Source organism: Chelonia mydas, chromosome 10, assembly GCF_015237465.2.
Source record: "Chelonia mydas isolate rCheMyd1 chromosome 10, rCheMyd1.pri.v2, whole genome shotgun sequence".
NCBI lineage: Eukaryota > Metazoa > Chordata > Testudines > Cheloniidae > Chelonia > Chelonia mydas.
This window is the reverse complement of record NC_051250.2, coordinates 54,529,107-54,547,553: the sequence shown is the minus strand read 5'-3', so window position 1 is coordinate 54,547,553 and position 18,447 is coordinate 54,529,107. Positions and strand designations below refer to the sequence as shown.

The 18,447-nt window shown below is 45.7% G+C and overlaps 1 protein-coding gene across 2 annotated transcripts in view; it reads left to right on the top strand.

The window, feature by feature from the left end:
• FAM189A1 (family with sequence similarity 189 member A1) overlaps nt 1-18,447 on the top strand; it is a 383,608-nt gene that overhangs the window by 283,242 nt on the left and 81,919 nt on the right. For both annotated transcript variants that reach the window (XM_037910747.2, XM_043523432.1), the window contains one exon: nt 10,078-10,209. In XM_037910747.2, the coding sequence (XP_037766675.1) occupies nt 10,078-10,209 (132 nt within the window). The remainder of the gene's footprint in view (nt 1-10,077; nt 10,210-18,447) is intronic.

The window sequence follows — 18,447 nt, the reverse complement described above, 5'->3', positions numbered from 1 at the left end:
TAATAGATCCTCAGAGATTATCTGGTTTAGTAGGTGCAGCTTATGTGACCTCTTCCTAGGAAGAAGGTTAGAGCCCTCTGCCCATATGGAAGAATTCAAAGGGAAGTTTGGTTCCTATAGCAAATCAGTGACAGAGCCAGGAATATAATCTGGGGATCCTAACACCTTTTCTCACTCTTTAACCAATAAACCTTTAAATTGCCAAGAGGATTCCCTTAGCTACTAACACCAAAGTATGAAAGAAGGAGAAATTTATCTAAAAAGCCAACCGACTTTTCACTCCTACATCTCCTGTTCAGGCTTCCCTCCAGCATGAGGAACTGTGAAGATGATGGAAGAGGCTGAAATAAAGTTGCTGGTTATCAGTAGCCAGTCTTCATGTCTGAGATGAAGTTCTAATCAGTAGCTTTTCATAGAAGTTGCCCCATTTGTGCTTTATAGAAGTAGGACAAATCATCTTTGCTGTTACTTTCTATTTGCCATATTATAATTATGATGATAATAATAGTTCATGTAACAGACCCTACTTATTTAGTTTTACTTTAATCAGCAAAGTCATATTTCAGTCAGGGTATGTGTATGCAAACCTTACTCATCGGAGCAGTTCCACTGAAATCAATAGGATTGTTTATGTAATTAAGAGCTGCAGGATTTCATTCCAAATTGGTGAAGTGCAACTCTGTGTAATAGTTTAATAGTGTAGATATAATGCAAACCTGCATCTCGTCACTTTGAGTGCTCATATTAATTAACATAGTGCTTTAGGTCCTTTAACTCTGCCACTTTGGAGGATGACAGCACTTGTAAGCTCTAGACTTACTGTAATAGTGGTATCAGCTAGTTGTGAGGAGCAAAGATCAATCTTTAAATTGTACTTTTTGTAGGTTTGATTAACAAACATTAATTCCTTTTAAATGATACTCTAACTACAAGATTAAAACATGGTAGTGAACTTTCAAGTGGTAGTTTAGTGCAAATGTCAGGTTCAGAATCACTTATGTATGCAGTTTCTTAAAATAGAATCAATGAGGGAAATAATAAGCTAATGCTCTGAATCACACTCTGGTGTTCACAGGGTGCTGGCAAGTACAGTAGTCTCAATGCACAAGGCAAATAAATGCTCATCTTGACTTGACATATTTCTGTCAGGCTTATTCATTTTTACAGCAAAAGGAGTTCTCGCAGAACAGCTGAGGTGTTGCTGAATTTTTCCACAGGGATCATTGCTGCAAAGCCTTGAATACATATGGGTGGTTTAAAAATAATATAGTAAAGTTTCTTTATGGTGGATTTTAACTATAAAAGAGCTTCTCAGAGAAGGGAATTGTTTTTAAAACAACAACTTTTGTTTAACTGAGAAATGACAAATGAGGGACTTCCTCAGTGTATAAGGCAATGCAGTAAGAATTGTAATCTACGTAATATATTTTCACATAAATATGAGAAATTTTACTATACACCACATGTTAGCATTTTGTATGCATTTTGAGATCATTAGCATCTATGGCTACTTTTTATGTTGTTTGTACTACATGTCAGTAACACAACGCTAACAAAACTACCATCATAAATTTTAATGTTGATTATGAAAACTTAATTGGGAAAAAAGTTTCCTGCAGCTGCACTGTTTTTAGAACCTCACTTGAAGTCAGTGGGAGCTCCATGTGCACATAGCAGCTGTATGCTCTATCCCTTCATTAACATGTGTTGGAGAAACGTAATTCCAGTGCTTTTAGAAACTTTCTTTCACACGCACAATGTTAGCTCTGGTAGTAATTTTACATCAATAGATGCTGTGGCCCAAGATTTGATTATTTTAATCCACTTTCCACCACTGCTACATGCTGTATAGCTTTCTGTTGTTGTTGGGCATAACTAACTTACTCATTGTGTTTTTTTAACATACTGCCCTAGGTCCTCAATCAAACTTATAGCCGTTCACTATCATCCAGAATCTGGTACTCTCTCGGTGTTGTCAATCTCCCATTGTGGGTTGCCTATTATTTGTATTCTAGTAGTGCCCAGAGACCCCAACTGAGTCTGGCACCCTATCATGCTAGAACAGGGGTTCTCAAACTTCATTGCACTGTGACCCCCTTCTGACAACAAAAATTACTACATGACCTCAGGAGGGGCGACCAAAGTCTGAGCCTACCTGAGCCCCACAACCCCAGGTGGGAGGACCAAAGACGAAGGGCTTCAGCCCCAGGTGGCGGGGGCCTGTAGCCTGAGCCCCGCCACCCAGCAAGTCTAATACCAGCCTAATTAAAATGGGATCACAACCCACTTTGAGGTCCTGACCCACAGTTTGAGAACCACTGTGCTAGAAGAATATTTAGTAGGTCAGTTGTACTCAAGTTGGCAGGTTAGGTTGAAATTCATCCTAGGGTACTTAAGGAACTAGCTGAACAATCTCGGAACCATTAGCAATTATCTTTGAGGACTCCGAAAGGACAGATGAGGTCCTATATGACTAGAGAAAGGCAAACATAGAACCTGTCTTTAAAAAGAGGAGCAAAGAGGACCCAGGGAATTATAGACCAGTCAGACTCACGTTAATACCTGGAAAGATACTGGAACAAATTATTAAACAATCAGTTTGTAAGCATCTGGAGGAGAATAGGATTATAAGGAATAACCAGCATGGATTTGTCAAGAACAAATCATGCCAAACAAATGTGATTTCCTTCTTATTGGCCTCATGAATCAAGGGAAGCAGATGATGTGATATATCTTGATTTTCATAAGGCTTTTGACAGTCTTACTCAACATTCTCATAAGCAAACTAGGGAAATGTGGTCAGCATAAAATTACTACCAGTGGGTGCACAACTGGTTGAAAGACCACGTTAAAAGAGTAGTTATCAATAGTTCAATGTCAACCTGGAAAGGTGTATCTAATGGAATCCTGCAGGGGTCAAATGTGAGTCTGCTACTATTCAATATTTTAATTAATAACTTGGATAATGGAGTGGAGAGTATGCTTATAAAATCTGCAGATGACACCAAGCAGGGAGGGGTTGCAAGCACTTTGGAGAATATGATTAGAATTCAAAACGATCTGGACAAATTGGAGAATTGATCTGAATTCAACAAGATGAAATTCAATAAAGACAAGTTTAAAGTACTTCACTTAGGAAGGAAAAATCAAATACACAACTACAAAATGTGAAATAATTGGCTAGGCAGTAGTATTGCTGAGAAGGATCTGGCTGGTACTGTGGATCACAAATTGAATATAAGTCAACAATATGATGCAGATGAGAAGAAGTCTCATATTCTGGTGTATTAACAGGGGTGTTACATGTAAGAGATGGGAGGTAATTGTCCCACTCTACTTGGCACTGGTGAGGCATCACCTGGAGTACTGTGGTGCCATGTTTTAATAAGGAGGTGGACACATTGGCGAGTCCAGAGGACAGGAACAAAAATGATAAAAGATTTAGAAAACCTGACCTATGTGGAAAGGTTGGAAAAAACTGGGCAGTCAGAGACTTAAGGTTGCCCCGAAGATGGGATTTCATCCCTGAACCATCTTGATAGTTATTGATGGACCTATCCTCTGTGAACTTATCTAGTTCATTTTTTAACCCAGTTATACTTTTGGCCATCACAACATCCCATGGTAATGAGTTCTATAGGTTAACTGTGTGTTGTGTGAAAAAGTACTTCCTCTTGTTTGTATTAAATCTGCTGCCCAGGGCTGCCTTATTTATGTGTTATACTACAGTACACATCAGAAGCAGGGCTCCCACTGCATTTATCTGTTGTGTTGTCAACTTTTGAACTTTTGTATTTCATCTTTCAATTTTGTCCTGGAGTTTTTTTATGCTCCCTATTTAAGCATCTGAAGGACAATATAAATATTGACAGCTGTTGCCACAGTGGGTGAGTACTGCAGGAACCCATATCCAGCAGTTCTATAGGAAACAGACTGTTTATGGGATGGGAAAATATCATAAATTGTTGGTGGGATATCACACTCATGAGTTTCAGGGTTTGGGGACTGTGCTCAACACTGGCAGCCTCAGTGTATTATTGATTTATAAGAAAATCTATAAAGCATTATCATTAAGATTTGTGACATGGAGAGAAAAACAGTGGAGCAGGGGTTGTTACTTTGTCCCCAACGCATCCTGTTGTGGCGAGGTGTTGGAGTACATGTGCTACATACAGTAACAGCAAACTCTTTTCTGAAACTCTTGTAGAGGCTATACTAAAATTTAGTAAATTAGGACAGACAAAAAAATTTGAATGTCCTTGCCTTTGTCAGTTTGTCATAATGTAATTGTACTGTAGATTTTTCTTTTTTTTTGTGTACATTTAATATGCTTGAAGTTCCCAATGTCCTTTCCTTTCAGAGAAGCCTTTCGCCTTTTTCATCCCCTTCTAGCTAAAAGTTACCTGCTGGTTTAAGCGGTCTTGATCAGTTCTGACAGTAACGCCAACCAAGTTTCCTTAAAGATCCAATATATTTAAGGAGCTATAACTACAGCTAAAGCCTATCTAATGCACACTACAGAGTTGCCCCTCAAGGTGAGGTTGCACAGTTGAGCCCAAAGCGTATATATGCTGGGAGTAATTAGAAAAAATCAGTTGTGCTCTGTGAGAGGGGAGGAATAAAATGAGGGTTAGGGGCTGAAATGGGAAATGAACAATGCAGATCACAAAGCCAAAGATGTAGTGCAAGAGCACTGAAGACAAAACGTTCTCAGCCAAAGGGATTTGTCTGTGAAACAAACTTCCAGAGGAGAGTAGATGAATCCAGAATCTAACCGTCTTTAGGAAAACGTTCAAAACCTTCCTCTTTGAAAGGCTATTCAGCCTAAGAAAGACACATCCTTCTATCCACCCCAAAAAACTCATCCAAGCCCTCACCCTCTCCCAAGCAGAGTTTTGACCCCAAAAAGGTTAGAAGTGCCAGAGACTCCATGAAGTCCCCTTGGGAATTCACTACTGCTATCAATTTTATGAGGAAGATGCTCAGATACTATGATGATCGGCAGTAGTATAAAATCCTAAAATACATAGAAGTTAGCAATGCTGTTTTGGCTTTAAGAAGGTCACTTCATGACAAGGGTTTTGGAGCCTTCCCAAAAGTGGGGGGGGGGGCGGCAATGGCCCCCACTCTTCCTCTTCTCTCCCTCTTCCCCCAAAGCCTGCCCATGTTCCTCCTCTTCTCTGGAGGCCCCACCCCCAGCCAAGCCAGAGTGGAACCTGGGAGCCCGCCCTTCCTGCCCAGGGTGGGGCCAAAAGCAGCCCCCTGCCTGTGTTCCCGCCCCCCACATAGAGCCACATGGGCAGCTATGAGGAGCTGGCGCGGAGTCACGCACTCTCCACCTGCCCTGGACTGGGTGGGGACATGGGCTGGGGGCTGCTCTCGGCACCCAGGGTCGGTGCAAGGATATTTTGCGCCCTAGGCGAAACTTCCACCTTGCACCCCAGAGAGCTGCAGTAGCAAAGGGAGTGCTCAGAACCACGCAGCGCAGCCTCTCTGCAGAACTTTGGTCCGCCGGGGAGCCGGGAGGTGAAGGGGGAGAGAGATTGTGAGGAGAGGCAGTGGTGGTTAGTACTTGTGCTGTTGATTACACGTAAATCACCAAATTCAGGTGTCATCGTGGTGAGGAGCCCAGGCAGGCAATCAGACACACACACACACATGCCCCTCCCAGGAAGAATGCAGCCACAACAGCAGCGAGGCTGGGCTGGACACGAAGCGGGATGGAGTGCAGCACCCTGGCGGAGAGAGGGGAAGCCTGCGGTGAGGCACAGGGACCTCAGCGGCTTGCTCGCTTTGGAGAGGCTCTTCACCGCATGTTGTGGAGCTCCAGGCAGGAGTGGGGGTGGGACAGAAGTGCTGCTGGAATGGAGAGAAGCAGAGCACCAGGGGGAGGAAAGGGCGGGGGACAGAGGCGCACCCTGGAGGGTCAGCCTTGCGTGCTCCACCTCTCCCCTTCTGACCCCACGTTCCCTGTCCCCTGCGTCCTCTCCCCCGTTCCTTCCATCGCTGTGTCGACTTCTCTTCTCCTCCTCTCCAACATTTTCCTCCCTTGCTCCCTCCCCAGGGACAAGGGAAGTGCCTGGGAAATGCAACTGAGGCAGGTCACCAGAGACCCAGCCCCGCTTGCCCGTGAGAAGATGCACCCTGCCTTGGGTCCAGGGCACGGGCTTGTGATAAAGTGCGAGCAGCCATGCCTTGCCGTGGCTCTCCCCGGCAGAGAGAGGCTGGAAGTTTCCCATGGGGGCGATTCCCAAGCCCTCTGATTCCGGCTCCTTGACTTATTTGCCCCAGGCAGAGGTTTTCCCTGGCAGGAGAACGGAACAAAGATGAACCCTCCTTGTGTGCACGGCTGGGTTGCCATGAGGCAACCTCCGCACAGAATGGGACAGAGCTGCCCAATGTAGTGTGTGGAAGAGACAGAGAGTGAGGGAGACCCGGGTACGGGGGAAGGCAGCTTGGGGAAAGGACCGAACTGCGCCCCTTCCCATTTTGGATGAAGCAAAAAACAATTTGGGGCACCGCTTTTTGGCGCCCCCAAATCTTGGCGCCCTAGGCGGCCGCCTAGTTTGCCTAGTGGTTACACCGGCCCTGTCGGCACCCCTGCACCACGGGCAGGTGGAGGGTCCGCGCGGCTCCCTCAACTGCCGGGGCTCCACCAGCTGCTGGCCTGGCCAGGGGGTGGGGCCTCACGGGGAAGAAGCGGGGAAGGGGGTGGGGTCTGCTGTGGTGACAAGTGGATGGGCCAGGCCCGTCCATTTTCAAAAAGTGGGAGTGCGGTGGCCCCAGTTCTGGCATCACTGTTTCATGAACGCTTTTTAAAGGAAAAGGTATATAGCTGTGCACAATGGACCAGATTATCAAAGGCTCTCTAGAAATGTGCCTCTGATATTTGTTCCTTTTTTGTACAAGCAAAGCCACCAATTGCACTCTGCTGCACAAATATATATATATTTGCACATGTAAAAATTACAGATGTATTTTTGGGGGCAGCCCTATACATTGGTGATAACTTAATTTCAACAGTTTTCATTGTGCATTTAAGAAACCTTTTAAAAATATTTTTAGCAAGATACAAGGACAGGTACTATGCAATACAAAACAGTTGTAAGATACATTTTAGAGTGAATAGAGAAGCAGTCACAGGTGGGACTCTTGTTAGGAAGCTTTAGATATTGTTTTTCAGCCTTTGTTTATGTGATATCTGTTCATTACATGGGATAAAAGTAGACCTAGGATCTATTTTTCACATTAGAAGTGTTAAATACATACCATGATGTGTGGGTGACTACCTTTCATTGAACAGACACAGCATGTATCAGAGAATAAATTATCTTGGTGTGGACAGCTTTGTGTAAAGTGCATTTTCCTTGTTATAGAAACTTTTTACCAGCTGAAGAGCATATTGATTTCGCTGGGTGCTCTCTGATAATATAGCAGGTGTGCTGTAGCTTTGTGACTGCTGAATTTGACACAACTCTAAATTCAAAGTGTGAATTTCAAACCTGTTCTGTAGTAGTTATCTAACAGCTAGCACCATTTCCAACATTCCCAGAGGAGTTCAAAGGCAAGACCTCCTCAGATTTAACAACATTTTGTATTTATCATGGGATTGAAGAGTTGAAGGTTGTCTGATCATATACCACAAAGCCACGCACAGATCAGATCTCATTCATTTGTTTAAAAAAAAAGTATTAGAAACTCACAGGAATTGAAATACCTATCTTAACATGTTTAAAATGTTATGAGGAAAAGCTACACATATAAAATTCTAATCTGATTATAAAAAAAAAGTTACATAGAAATCAAGGGATCAGTACAAAAGACGCTCACCAGTTTAGTTGGCTTTTTTTTTTTGTTTCATTTACAGTATTTATGACTCAGGGCATGACCAGGCTACATAGGGTGCAGCAGAAAGCTGCATCCACTTCTGCTCATGAGTGGCTAGAAAATGGTATAATTTATGTTTTCTGCATTTTTAAAAGCATTCTGACTAATTACACTGGTTAGAGGGCATTCTAGAGGTTCAAGAGTTCAAACCCATTGAGACAGCAATTTGTCTGGAGTATGCCTTTATTCTGATATATGGCATGATGTTAACTTATCAGCCTGTTTACTTAACATTATTTTTTTCAAAATAATAGTCTTGTATTGCTCTCCTAACTACTTATCTGTTCCGCATCACTGAAGCAGAGACACCAAATTACTCTGAGAGATCACACATTTTCTCTTCTCTTTTTTCTGTCTCTGTATCTTTCTTGAACTTGGATGTAAAATATAAATTTTAAAACATCTAGCTACTAAGAAGAGATGAATGATTCAAGCCTTGTTTGAAGGCAGAAAAAATAAAGCTAACTGGTAAGAAAGAAATCTGTTTAAATATGCTGCTATACTGCCGGCCTCAGATGGGACACTTCAATTTCCTATAAGTGCTAAAGCCCATCTCAGTTTGTTCAGCCAGTCATTCAAGCAGCGGAAGACGATTTGGGAAGAGGCAAAATATTAATCATGACACAAATACAATATGCAATTTAGGTGGCAGTAAAGATCAAAGTGCTGTCTCCATGGTACATGGTACACAGGACAGATGGTCACTATACGGTCTCTTCCACACTATTCCAGCTATTGTGCCTCATCCTGACTAATTCAGTCTACATGGCCCATTAAATCCCTGACCTCTGCTCAGACTCCCATTAAAGCTTCTAATTACTGCCAGTTTTGGCACAGTTTTTTCCACTATGAAAATCTGGGAATTGAGACCACTAAGCTCATTTCACATAGGCCATTGAACTGCCATCTGATGGTAATAACTCTTACTCAATAGTGACCCAGGCTGGGTTTGAGCCAGTGACCTAGGGAGATGGCAATATATCCTGCTACCAATCCTTAGAATCCTCTGCACTAGCACAAAATGGCTTAAAATGGGAAAGGAGAAAGCATCTAAATGTGTAAGTGTAATTAAGAAAAATACAAGTGGCTACAGGCTTATATTAGTAAGCGGAGGAAAAATTCATATAGAGTTAAATCTAGGCTGAAAATCATGATAGCAAGGCAATAGAAAAACACAGTCCTGTTTTTATTTTTTTGAACAAAGACATCAAAATGAGGATAATTAATCCAATTCTGCACTTTTTATATGGATAAACCTCCCATTGAGCTGAATGGAAATATTGCAGTTTTAAGCTCACATAAATCATATTTTAAAGAAAGTCATAGTAAAATTAAAACGTTGACTGGGGTTCAGTACATTCAATAAAACACATTTTAATAAAAATCTTAAAAGAACAGATACCAGAAATGCTTAGTGCCTTCTAAAGCCTCAAGATAAAGGGGAGACATAATTAAAGAAAGACAAAAAGAACTTTGTGAAAATTAAAATTTGAGGATGCTGAATATTTACTGTATTTTTTAAAAAAAGGGGTTTTCAAAACAAACAGAACTTGAAACAAAAAAGAGAAAGTAAAACTTTTTCAGAGTAAAAATAAATTAAAAGTGAGGTCAGTGTGCACACACTCTCCCTCACACACACATATATAAAATATTGTATGCCTTTCACCTTCCCTTCATGTTCCATTCTCTCCTGTCTCTATTTTCATAATGTTACCTCTCTCTATTCCAATCATCTTCCTGGTTATTTAAATGTGATTTTATTTCTGATCAAGATTTCTCACAATATTTCCTGCACCTGTTTTATCCCCCATGTTTTTCACACTTACTTACTTAATTCATTTCTCCTGGTTTGATCCGGCTCTGAAGAGTACAGAAACAATTTTCTGCCTCCTAAAAACAACCTTTCTCAACAGCCCACAGAAGGCCTTAAAGATACAGCTACTTTTATCTACCTTACTTGTCTACAATATTTTTCTCTCACCTACTCTCATTTTTGTAGCTTCTGCTGGTCAACAGAAGTCATTCTGCTTCAAGCTGTATCACTGATTATATGATGAATTGTATATTTCAAATAGAAGAACATTGTTGTCACTCCTTGGTGTCGTCTTGTGTTGAAGATAAATGTTATAACGATGGTTGGAACAAAGGTTTGGCTTTCTCTGATTTCTCTGATTTTTTACTTTTTTTCAGATTAAATTTGACAGTGATGGTGTCTGTGTTTGCTGTGAAATGCAGCATCAAACATCAGGCTGCAGCAACCTTGGAGAAACGCTGAAACTGAACCCGCTGCAGGAGTGTAATGTTGTGAGGCTGACTCTAAAGGTGGGGAGTAAAAAGGATTATCACTTTATTAGAATATAACACAGCAAGTGGATTTTGATAAAGGCATGTAGTGAAAGTTGTTTGTGCACTGTCAGCTGCTTACTTATTCATAACAAAGAGACTTAGCAGAAAATGAGAACCTGATCCTGCAAACATGAAATCAATAAAGCTACTCATGTGAGTAAAGTTACGTGCTCACTTGTTTGTAGGATTGTTGCCTATATTTGTACAGCATAACCATTTTGTTAAAGGTTGAATATGCCCCAGGGTACACCTACAAAAATCTTATTGTAGGTTGAGGGCTTATAATTGTAACCTTAATGGTGCCATTTTGATTAAATGTTTTTTTAAAATAATCTATATAAGAGAATAATTTAGAAAAAACAGATTATCCAAAACGTTTCTGTAAAAATCCTTCCGGTGTGAATTCCATATTTATTATTTCTGCTGTGTGGCTTTGAGAGCTCTGTATTCCCTGACTGTTCATATTAGAGAAAAATGTCTCACTAGGCACATGAAGAAATTACAGCTAATCAGGCAAACAACTGACAGTGATAACACACACCTTCTATAATTATGATTAGTAATGACTGTGGATTGCTGCAACAGAAAACGGCTGTTGTATGTACTCAGGGCTTTATTCTGCCTTTTGTTTGAAAATAAGCACCCCACTTGAAATAGTACATCTGTAACGACATGTAGGCTCTCTCTACGCTGCCTTTTTTTAAAAAAAAAATCTATCTTTCCACTGTCACCACTTCAGCCCCATTGGTGGTAGCAAAGGTGGGAGCCCTAAAGTGGAAATTTTACCAAAGCTGACTAATCTTGTTCACAACAAGTCTAGAGAGCATAGTAGGAAAAATGTCAGTGACTGCCAAAAACCTTTTCCACATTAAAATGTGTGTGTGAGTATGTACGCATGCTCATACATGTGTGAATTTGGTTTTGAGTCAGTCTTTGTTTATGGTGCCTTTGATAAATATGGCCAGTGTTTATTATGTTGATTACTTTGGGCCTCTTTTATGTGTTTTTTCCAAACCGTATGCCTCATTCTTATTGTTAATCCAGAATAAACTACCCAGCCATTTCAGCTGTGGATATAACACAAACATATCTACAATTATATGTACTTGAGGAATAAACAGTTCTTCTTCGAGTGCTTGCTCATGTCCATTCCATATTAGGTGTACGTGCTCGCCACACACACCAGTGCTGGAAGTTTTCCCCTCAGTGGTATCCATAGGGGACTAGCTCTTGCGCCCCCTGGAGCAGAGTGCATATGCTGCAGTATAAGGGGCACCACCAGCTCCCCACACCTTCCGTGTCTTGTTGCCACCAGTGACGGTGCTGGAACGTCTGCTGCTTCGGCTAGCATTGCGCTTCATTCAGTGTTTCTTTTGAACATTTCCCTGTAAAGTAGTTGTACATAGTTAATAGTTCCCTTAGAATTAGTTCTAGTATAATTGGTCCCAAACAGGACTCAGCCTAGGGATGGGGCATGCTCCAGTCCCCAGGCTTTAAGCCCTGCGATCGTTGTAAGCGACCTATGCTGATCAGCGACCCGCATGGTAGCTGTTTAAGGTGTCTAGGAGAAGGACACACAAGCAACAAGCGTTGCATCTGTGAATCCAAACAAAAAAGGAGAGAGACATCCGTCTCAGGGCACTCCTGATGGAGTCGGCGCTGACCCCAGCACCAGAGCAGAGGTCCGACTTGGCCCCAAACACCGCAGCATCGGTGCGGAGCGCCCCGCCGGTGCTGTCTACAAGCTGGCACCAATCCCCCTCCCCAGCTCTGGCCAAGAAGTTGAAGAGAACCATGAGGGGAAGATCTCCCACTTTCCGTAAGGGAAAGGAGAGGGCTGGAGGAGAGCCAAGACCTGTGCTGGACAGCTCAACACCTCCATCAGGGACTAAGGCCCCAGCTCAGGCCGAGCAGTCTAGCCCATCCTGTACCATGCCTGCCACACTGGACAGCGAAGAGGGCCTTCATCATCTAGAGGTCTCATCAACACCCGAGGCACTGTAGGGAGTGCAGGAGATCCTGACACTACTAGTGCCACCCACACCGGCTCCTGGGGGTAAACCCACCTTGGGACCTTCCTGTATGTCCCCACCTCAGCAGCAGCACTCCCCTTCGTGGGGGAGGTCCCACCAGCACTTACCTGCATGAAGCCGTCCTGCCTCAGAAGCAGGGAGGCAGGCTTAGCGAAGCCCTTGTCAGTCTCTGGACCCTGCGCACCAACAGCGGGATTTGAGGCGCGGCTCGGCTGTAACCTGGCGCAGACCTACGGAGGCACGCGCCCCTTGGCAAGAGCATCAAGACCTGCCCTTTGTGTCTCCAATGCCTCGGCACCGATCACGCGACCAATCGTATGAATGGAGCCACTGGTCACCGAACCGCCAGCACCTCTCTCCAAGACACAGTTGGAGAGATCCTCCCGCTGATTGGACCGCTCCAGCTCCCAGTCCTGCTTCACGTCCCGGTACTGGTCGAGTAGCATGAGGTGTAGATCTCCAGATTACTGACACTGATCCGCCGAATGCTGACGGTCCCCGAAGTCCCATGCAAGGGACTCATCTCAATCTGACAGGTCGAGGCGCAGCAGTTGGCGCCACAGAGAGAAGGGCTGCTGGTCCACCCGATTATGGTTGCCTGACAGCGACCACTCCACTTCAGGCTGGGGGACTGAGCAGGAGTCCTTGGCAGTGGGACAAGCCCCGGCACCAGCAATATTGTCTACATCATCAGCACCACAATCAACCCAATGGCTCAAGGCCAGTGGCCGACAGCCTGGTACCCCTGGAATCCATGGGAGTTTACCCAGCCTTCGCAGACAGTCTGGTCAGTGGCAGGGGCCTTGGATAGACCTTCGGCCTCTCATCACACCCTCCACCAGAGGTGGAGACCCCAGAAGGGCAGACCCCCCAGGCCCATGAGGACCCAGGAGACCAGCCGGTTGGACCTCCAGGGGACATGGCAGATCCCACAGCACCAGCTTCGTCCTCACCATCGATTATGGGTGATTATGGGTCCTGCTTACCCAGTTCCACAAGATGACATGAAGCTGATCAGGAACTATTGAAGAGGGTTGCCTCCAACCTGGGGCTTCAGGCAGAGGAGCTAGAGCAGGGATCTCAAACTCAAATTACCATGAGGGTCACATGAGTACTAGTACGTTGGCCAGAGGGCCGCATCACTGACACCTCCCCGCCTCTGGCCCCCGCCCCTCCCCCACTCCACCCCTTCCATAAGCCCCCCCCGCCTCGCTTCTTCCAACTCCTTCCCCAAAGTCCCCACCCCAACTCCGCCCCCTCCCTGCCCCTATTCCAACTCCTTCCCCAAATTCCCACCCCTGCCCGGCCTCTTCTCCGCCTCCTGCCCAAGTGTGTGGCTCCCCGCTCCTCCCCCCTCCGACCTGGAAAGCGCCTGGAGGTAGGCAGAGGAGCCAGGACACCGCGAGCTGGTGGGAGGGAGTGGCGGGTGAGGGGAGTTTGGCGGCTGCAGGAAATAACTCGGAGGGGATGTGGGGAGCTTGGTGGGCCGCACCAAATAACTCCGCGGGCTGCGTGTTTGAGACCCCTGAGCTAGAGGAGCCATCGGACTCCCTGTTCGACGTCCTTTGGTTCACAGCATCTGTTAGGGTGGCTTCACCCCTACATGAAGGGATATTGTAAATTACTAATGCCTTATGGCAAACCCCCTCTTCCCTGCACCCCATTTCGAAAAGGGCTGAACACAAATACTTTGTGCTAGCTAAAGACCATGAGTACCTCTATGCTCACCCGGCGCCAAATTCCTTCGTAGCTGAGGCTGTTAATCAAAGGGAGGGGCATGGGCAACCCAGGGCTATGCCCAAGAATAAAGACTCAAAGAGAGTGGATTTGTTCGGGCATCCTGGCTTCTCCTCTCTGGCTTGTCGACAGAGGCTCAGCAGTCAATGCAAGATCGGCCTTTCAACGACCAGGTCATTTGCAGAACAGACGGACAGTCGGCTTCATGGACTAAAAGACTCCTGTACTACCCTGAAAACTCTAAGGCTGTACGTCCCTGGTCCAGCCCATAAGCAGTTCAAACCACAGCCAGCTCAGGGCCAAGGGAGCCAACCCTAGCAGGAGCCGCCCCACAAAAACCAAGCGTTTTGAGGATGCACCCAAGGGCGACCTACTAGACTATACCCTGGATCCATCTCCCACTTTTCTCCAACTGCCTTTCTTTTTTCCTCCCGGCATGGACCACTATAACTTCAGACCGCTGGGTCCTCAATACGGTGGCTCCAGGTTATACGCTCCAGTTTCTTCCCTCCACCCCCATCCCTCTTCAGGGACCCCCCTCACAAGAGTCTCCTCATGTAGGAGGTGAAAGGGTTGCTGCAGTTGGATGTGGTGGAAGAGGTTCCACACGAGTACAGGAACAAGGGTTTCTATTCCCAGTACTTTTTAATCCCAAAGGCCAAGGGTAGTCCACGGCCCATCCTGGATCTGCAAGACCTCAACAAATACCTAAAGAAATTGAAGTTCCGCATGGTCTCCCTGGCCTCCATCATCCCCTCCCTGGATCCGGGAGACTGGTATGCTGTCTTCAACTTGAAGGACGCATATTTCTACATAGTGATCTTTCAAGGTCACAGACACTTCCTATGATTCACGGTGGGAACCAACCACTATCAGTTTGCGGTCCTTCCATTCGGCCTTGCAACAGCACCAAGGGTGTTTACCAACCTCACGTGTCGCAGTATCCAGATTCTTCCGTACCTCAATGACTGGCTCGTCAAAGGCTGCTCTAGGTCCCAAGTCAAAAGGGATGTCATGGTGCCGCGGGCCATGTGCCAATCCCTGGCCTGCTGGTAAACCACAAAAAGTCAATGTTAGTTCCAGTGCACAGGATAGAGTTCATCGTGGTGGTGCTTGACTCCACCTGTGCCAGAGTGTTTCTGCCGCAGGAGAGGTTCCAGGCATTGGTGGACCTCATCATGGGAGTCTCTGTGTTCTCTGTGACCACGTCCAGGGTTTGCCTGCACCTGCTGGGCCACATGGCAGCATGTACGTATGCTGTCCGCCATGCCAGGCTCAGGATGCGGGCCTTACAGAAGTGGCTGGCGACAGTCTATTCCCAGTCCAGAGATCACCTGAAAAAGGTTGTTACCATCCCACCAATGATTCTTACCTTGCTGCAATGGTGGACTGACCCCACAGCGGTCCTGGAATGAGTTCCATATGACAGCCCTTGTCACTCAATCGAGTTGATATTGGACACCATGGACCTGGGCTGGGGAGTGCGCCATGGCAGCCTCCAGACCCAGGGCACGCAGTCCCTGGAGGAGATGACGTTGCACATAAACATCAAAGAGCTCAGAGCAGTACGTTTGGCCTGCAGGGTCTTTCTACCGCACCTGGCAGGCTTGGGGGTGAGCATGTTTACGGACAATATGGCCTCGATGTTCTACATCAACAGGTGGGGGGAGCATGCTCATTGGCCCTCTGTCAAGAGCCTCTCCAATTGTGGGATTTCTGCATCAACCACGCAATCCACCTGGAGGTCTGTCACCTCCCCGATGTCAGGAATACGCTGGCAGATCACCTCAGCAGGTCCTTTTTCTAGCACCATGAGTGCTTGCTCCATCTGGAGGTAGCCCGGATGCTCTTCCAGAGGAACTCCCCAAGTGGACCTGTTCGCCATCAGACAGAACGGTAAGTGTCATCACTTCTGTTCCCTACAGGGTCTGGGTAAAGACTCCGTGTCTGATGCCTTCCTCCTGTCATGGTTGTGAGGACTGATGTACATGTTCCTGCCAATCCTGCTCATCAGCAGAGTCCTCTCAAAGGTCAAGAAAGACAAAGCCCAAGTCATCATGGTCGCCACAGTGTGGCCGTGCCAACTTTGGTTCAGTATGCTGATGGACCTGGCAGTGGCCACTCCCTGGCCCCTTCCAGACCAACCGGATCTGCTCTCACAGGATTGTGGGTGTCTCCTACACCCCAACCTCTCCCCCCTCCACCTGGATGCTGTGTGGTTGCACTTGGAGGAGCAAGCCTGCTCTAACGAGGTCCAGCAAATCCTCCTGAAAAGCAGGAAGCCTTCCACTAGAGCAACCTACCTGGCCAAATGGACGAGGTTCTCCCACTGGGAGTCTCAGCATAGCATCTCTCCAGCGTGCTCCTCTTTACAATTTACTTAGATTACCTGCTCCATCTTAAGAAGCAAGGGCTGGCCCTCTCTTCCATCAGAGTGCAACTTGCAGCTATCTCTGCTTTTCACCTGCTGATCCAAGGTCAATTCTGTGTGTAACTTGCATGACGTGTCGGTCCGATTCCTGAGAGGCCTCGAGAGACTCTTCCAGCTGGCCTGGGCTCCTGTCCCACAGTGGGACCTTAACTTGGTTCTCTCCAGGCTCCTGGGTCCGCCTTTGAGCCTATGGACTCCTGCTCCCTCTCCCACTTGTCATGGAAGGTCGCGTTCCTTGTGGCGATAACATCTGCGAGACGAGCGTTGGAGCTTAAAGCCCTGACATCTAAGCCGCCGTATACTGTGTTCTACAAGGATAAAGTTCAACTGTGACCCCCATCGGCCTTTCTGCCAAAGGTGGTGTCTTCCTTCCACATTAACCAGGATGTCTTCCTCCCATTGTTTTGTCCCAAGCTGCACACCACTGTGGAGGAAAGGAGGCTGCATGCCCTGGATGTCGGACATGCCCTGGTGTTTTACCTGGAGCATACCAAGCCCTTCCGCAGGTTGACCCAGCTCTTCATTGCGACAGCAGACAGGATGAAGGGCCTTCCGGTTCATCGCAGAGGATTTCCAACTGGATCACCTCCTGCATATGGACCTGTTATGAGTCCCGCCACAGGTCCCGCCACTACCAATTGTGAGGGCCCACTCGACCAGAGCTCAGGTGTCCTCAGCGGCCTTCCTGGCCCATGTTCTTATCCAGGACATTTGCAGAGCTGCAACGTGGTCTTCGGTTCACACGTTCACGGCGCATTATGCCATCACTCATCAAGCCAGAGATGATGCTGTGTTCAGCAGAGCTGTGTTGCAATCTACACACCCGTGATTTCCTATCTGCTTCCGTTGGCACTGCTTGGGAGCCACCTAATAGGGAATGGACATTAGAAAGCACTCGAAGAAAAGACAGTTACCTTTTTCTGTAACTGGTGTTCTTCGAGATGTGTTGCTCATGTCCATTCCATGATTCGTCCTCCTCCTCCACTGACGGAGTCTCCGGCAAGAAGGAACTGAGGGTGGAGGGAGCCGACGGCGCCCCTTATACAGTTTATCTTTGCATGTGCACACTGCTCCAGGGGGCACCAGAGACACTCCCATAGGGATACCACTGAGGGAAAAACTTTTGGCACCTATGCATGTGGCGAGCACACACACGTAATATGGAATCGACATGAGCAACATATTTCGAAGAACACCAGTTACGGGAAAAGGTAACTGTCTTATTTCCTGCTGTGAGCAACAGCTGGGGAAAGCAGGATACCTGGCAGACAAATGCTCTAATCTGATATGACAAATCCTATGGTGGATAAAAATTTTGAGCCATTCAGTTTCTGAGGAAAATTATTGATCTTAGTGAAAAAATATCATTTTAATATTGTCAGCCTTGCAGAACCAATTGGTTCCTTTCTAGTTTGCGTATAATCAACAATATTAACAAAATGTCTTCATTGCAACTCAGTTGTCATCAAAATATGCTCTCAGTTACTCCAGTGCAATCCCAGTGAAAGTATTAAGATTGAATGGTTATAACCAAAGGCATAATTTGAAGACAATGGGGTTGCACAGGTGTAATGGAGGATAGCATGTGACTTGCAGATCCTTTATTACTGGTAATGTTGCACAAGCCAAAAAGAGCACAAATTAAATTATGAAGTGAGGTCTGCAGAGTGGCAGTTTGAAAAAGTTTTACTTTGTAATCTGAGCATATTTTGATATGGAAGTTGTTGAGACAGAATAAATGTGGAACGCCATGATGCCGTTTTTACAAAGTCACTTTCCAGAGAAGAACCGTACTTTAAACAAACCTGTAATGTATTACTCTAGGACCTCCTGTGGCAGTGGATTTCATGGGATTTGACTACATATTGTGTGAATTAATGTTTCCTTTAATTTTTAAACTCAAGAAGTACTATACATATTATAGAATTCTGTGAGTTATAACACCTGCTGCCAAATCCAATTTCAAGACACATGTTGCTTAGCCAAGACTGTATCAAACTCATCAATCTCTAG